Source organism: Diaphorina citri, unplaced genomic scaffold, assembly GCF_000475195.1.
Source record: "Diaphorina citri unplaced genomic scaffold, Diaci psyllid genome assembly version 1.1 scaffold4467, whole genome shotgun sequence".
In the NCBI taxonomy this organism is placed as follows: domain Eukaryota; kingdom Metazoa; phylum Arthropoda; class Insecta; order Hemiptera; family Psyllidae; genus Diaphorina; species Diaphorina citri.
Genome location: NW_007381866.1, coordinates 1 through 4,512, shown reverse-complemented (window position 1 = coordinate 4,512; position 4,512 = coordinate 1). Strand labels below are relative to the sequence as shown.

Genomic DNA, 4,512 nt, shown 5'->3' with positions numbered 1-4,512 from the left:
AAGGACGCGACTGTACCAATTTGGTAAAAATCGGATAGTCACCCATCCTGATGTTAACCAAAGTCATTGTTGCTTAACCCTTATTTCGTATACACGGTAAGAGACATCGAAAACATTTGGTCATTTGGATGTGAATATTCTAATCAATGTGATTTTTCACGCCGAATCGAATGGTGCTACTTTTAGTACTGTTTGACTTACGGTTGAGAAGTTGCGGGTTCGATACTTCCCTGTGTCGACAAATTTCCCTTTTATTCGTGAACCGTTACTAAATGAGCACGTGAATAGTCTATCCCATGTGATTTTTTACGCGGAATCGAATGGTGCTACTTTTAGCACTCTCTGACTTAGAGTTGAGAAGTTGCGGGTTCGATACTCAAATGTAATAGAAAGTCGTGTGATGTTCACACCAGATTTTTTTTTTTAAGTGCTAGCCATCAGATCAAGGACTACTGACCAAGTTCTGATTTCAACCACCAACCATGCTCGATGTTGCTCAACTTTACGGCTTGGTTGCCCCGTCAAAATATAACGTATTGTGGTCGAAACATAACGTACCTACACGTTATGGTCGAAATTTCACTTCACCACTTGGGCCGGGCCAAGCTAGCAGGCCCAACTCTTTGGGATCGTGTGCAAAGTTCCTAGCAACAGAGAAAAAAATATGCGCCATTTCTTTTATCAGTGGCGGCTAGCGGGAATTTTTGAAATTGTTCAAATTAAATTTAATCACTTTTTGAGTGTAGTGTTAGTTTAACTTGATCTTTTGTAGGTATTTGATTTTAATGAGATAATGAGAGTTAAATTTATTAATTCAAATCAGAAGAAAGCCCTTTTGAAGTTTTGGACAGTAAATAAAACAATGCTAGTGTGTTTATACGTAACACACAGGTAGATAAAAATTCACAGTACCCATCCCAATTTGGTAAGTACCTAGCTATCTTTTTCTCTCCCTTGTTTCAAGCCTGATTTTGCTCTCTCATCCTTACAATAGCAGAAATAAAGGAACTAACTTAATATCTGTGTCTCTTTAGTTTTGTGACTTACTGGAAAAGCTTCACCAAGCATAATCCAGATGAATCACTATCATGCCCTGTGTTGCAACCCGTCAAATCCTATGTAAAAGAGCCCAGAACCTTTTTCCTCTTCATCTCGTGTTTTTTACTTTCTATTTTTACAATGTGATAGGCATCTTATGCTTTCTTTTTCTCTTCTAGATATTCATTGGATAACAGGGATGATATAACTACCAAGCATCAATATGAATGAGTCCAATGAGCAGTGGAAAGTGACAATATTGGAGTTGGTGTCTCGTGGCAATGCTATCATAGCCGAGTTACTGAGACTCAAAGATCATATTCCTTCAATTTTCCAACAGACAGATGTGAACAAGCAGTATTCAGATTTGATCATAGATTTTTCATATTTCAGCCAGAATGAAACAGTGGACAATAAAATTGAAGGAAGCCAACAGCTACAAGAGCTTGATGAGAAGATCAGGGACACCTATCTTGAGATACTTGTGAGATTCTATGTAGTATTTGAAAACATTTACAAATTTGCTATCAATCTGAATCAGTATGTAGAAAACTTGGAAAACAATGTGTATATTCAAGAGAGTATTGAAAGTGTATTTCTAGATGAGGAAGGATGTCAGCTCATGTGTGAGGCTCTGTATTTGTATGGTGTAATGCTTCTTGTCACTGAACTTTACGTGCCTGGAGCTATAAGGGAGAAGCTACTTGTGTCATACTACAGGTACAGTTTGAACAAATCACAAAACTTTGATGAGGTATGTCAACTATTCAGTTCAAGCAAAAAAGGTAACGGATATCCTGAAAATGTGTTCAGTAGAATTCCCATCAATGAAAACTTGGTCAATATGATTCTTGGTAAGCTACGTACAGATGACATCTACCACAGTATTGTGGCATATCCACTACCACAACACAGAAGTACTGCCTTGGCAAATCAGGCTAGTATGCTGTTTGTATGCCTCTATTTTGACACATCTGTGTTACATAACAATACTGCTAACATGAGGGAAGTAGTTGATAAGTTCTTCCCTGATAATTGGATTGTCAGTATTTACATGGGTATCACTGTACAACTGATTGATGCCTGGGAACCTTACAGAGCTGCCAAACTAGCTTTGAGTAACAGTTTAGAAACAAGTAATGTAAAACAATACAGTACATTCCATACAGATAGAATAATCAAGTTAACCAGCCAGACTAATCAACTTCTAAAAGATGGAGCTCTAACTGAGGAAAATGTTTTGGATAATACAAACAAGATTTTGAATTTGGCAAGAGAATGTAATGTTACAATCCGATGGTTGGTTCTACATACAAGCTCCAATCATGAAACTATATCTGGAGTAGCAGCAAGTAAAAAAAGTAAACAAATCAAGGACATTGTTAGTAATAATATCAACATGAGTGATGTGTTTCAACTGATACTGAATACAAGTGAGTTTGAATTGAAAATAAAAGAACTTCTAAAGGCTCTACTAGAGGACAAACAGAACAAGTGGAACAGTTGTAAACAAGAATGCAATGAGAGGTTAAACTATTTAATAGAATTATTCAGTGGTGCTAAACCATTGCCCAAGGTTCATAAAAATCAGCAACTGGAGAAATGGTTTTCAGAGATAAACTCACATCTAGAGAGCTTGAATTTCAGTGATGAAATGGGAAGTGTCCAGAAGATTGTTCAGTTTATTCAAGCTTTGGATTCAGTGAAGGAATTCCATGGTTTATCAAGCAATGCTCAGGTAGAACAATGGATAGATGAAAGTATCAAGTATCTTAATATTATGGTAAGAAGTGTCAATGTAAAGGATAAAGTCATGATTCATTTACAAATCATTGCTGATCTTAGTTATGCATGGAAACTAATAGATCAGTTTACACCTCTCATGCAAGATGCGATCAAGAATGAACCCAGCTTATTAATAAAGTTGCGTGCTTTGTTTTTGAAACTATCTACATCCCTTGAAATACCATTGCTAAGAATCAATCAGGCTGAAAGTGAGGATCTCATCTCAGTCAGTCAATATTATTCTAATGAACTTGTCACTTATATGCAGCATGTTCTGCAAATTATTCCTCAGACAATGTTTACTCTGATGGCAGACATAACAAACTTACAAACCAATGTCATGTTGGAAGTACCAACACGGTTAGACAAAGATAAATTGAAGGATTATGCCCAACTTGATACCAGGTTTGAAATCGCTCATCTCACTCATTCAATCAGTGTCTTTACCCAGGGTATTCTTCGAATGAAAAGTACCTTGGTAGGGATAGTTTGTATCGACCCGAAACAGTTGTTGCATAATGGGATAAAGAAACAACTTGCTGAAACTATACTGACTGAACTGAATAAGGGTTTGACATTCAACACCAAATCCAAGACAAATAAAACAGACCTGATGACGAAATTAGGGCAGTTAGCAGTTGTCATGGACGGACATAAGAGAAGTTTTGAATACATCCAAGATTATGTGGGAATTTACGGTCTTAAAGTTTGGTATGAAGTTTTGAATCAAGTCATTGAAGAAACAGTGTCCAGCGAAATAGATTCTTTGTCTAGCACGTCGGGATGTACGTTCGTAGGTAGACTTGCTGATGAACTTGTCAGTATGACAGACCCTAAACAGAGTATGTACGTAGAAAACACAACTGCCTGGTACAATGTAAAAACACAGAAAGAAATATTCAACATGAAAATATTTTCTCTGATCATAAAAGCTATCGGTATCTCGGGGCTTGTAGGTCTGGATAATGTTCTTGGGTTCAGAATTGTCAAGAACATACAGAGTGTATTCTCTCAACTTTTCAACTATAGTAATGATAAACCATGTCAAGATATTCTGGCCCAGATGAGCAAAGAACTCTCTCCAAACACCAATCCTATCAGCAACCCCACCAAACTTTATCCACAATATTTGAGCAAAATGAACAAATACTTGATGGGAGTGAATGATTCCTTGATTCAAATCGGACAGTTGCAAATATTACGACAGTTGCTACGACATGAACTTAGTAGCTGTGCTCAGTTTGAGAGCAAAAACTTGCATCTCTGTTTAGAAACGTTGGATAAATCCTTGTTGAATGATCTCAGGTTGTACTACAGTAAAGAGGGTATGTCTCTCCCTACCGACAATCAAGAGTTGATGACAAGTATCTGTGCCTATTTGAAATGGATTGGTCAGGACAATCCCTACCACAAGATTTACGTGACAAGCAGGAATATTCCTTACTTTCCTCTCTTCTTGTTTCTTTATTCTCTATCCGTCCTTAGTAAGGTGACATACAGCTCATCTCAGGATTTATTCCTCACTAAGAAAGGTTATGAATACTGTCATACTGACTGCGTGGTTGTGCTCGTTGGTCTCCATACATTATTTCATCAGTTTCATAAAGATATAGGTGAACAATACCTAGTGTACTTGTGTCAGTATATCAAGTCTCATGTAGCCAGTAGCTTGGATACAGATAGGAGGCT

The 4,512-nt window shown here is 37.2% G+C and overlaps 1 protein-coding gene across 1 annotated transcript; it reads left to right on the top strand.

Annotated features, from left to right (window-relative positions):
* Positions 1-743: 743 nt before the first annotated feature.
* LOC103521064 (WASH complex subunit 5-like) lies at positions 744-4,507 on the top strand (the record flags this gene model as incomplete). Its single annotated transcript, XM_008486169.3, has 2 exons — positions 744-925; positions 1,218-4,507. A coding segment is annotated over exon 2 (3,246 nt), but the record flags the coding sequence as incomplete, so codon positions are not given.
* Positions 4,508-4,512: the final 5 nt, after the last annotated feature.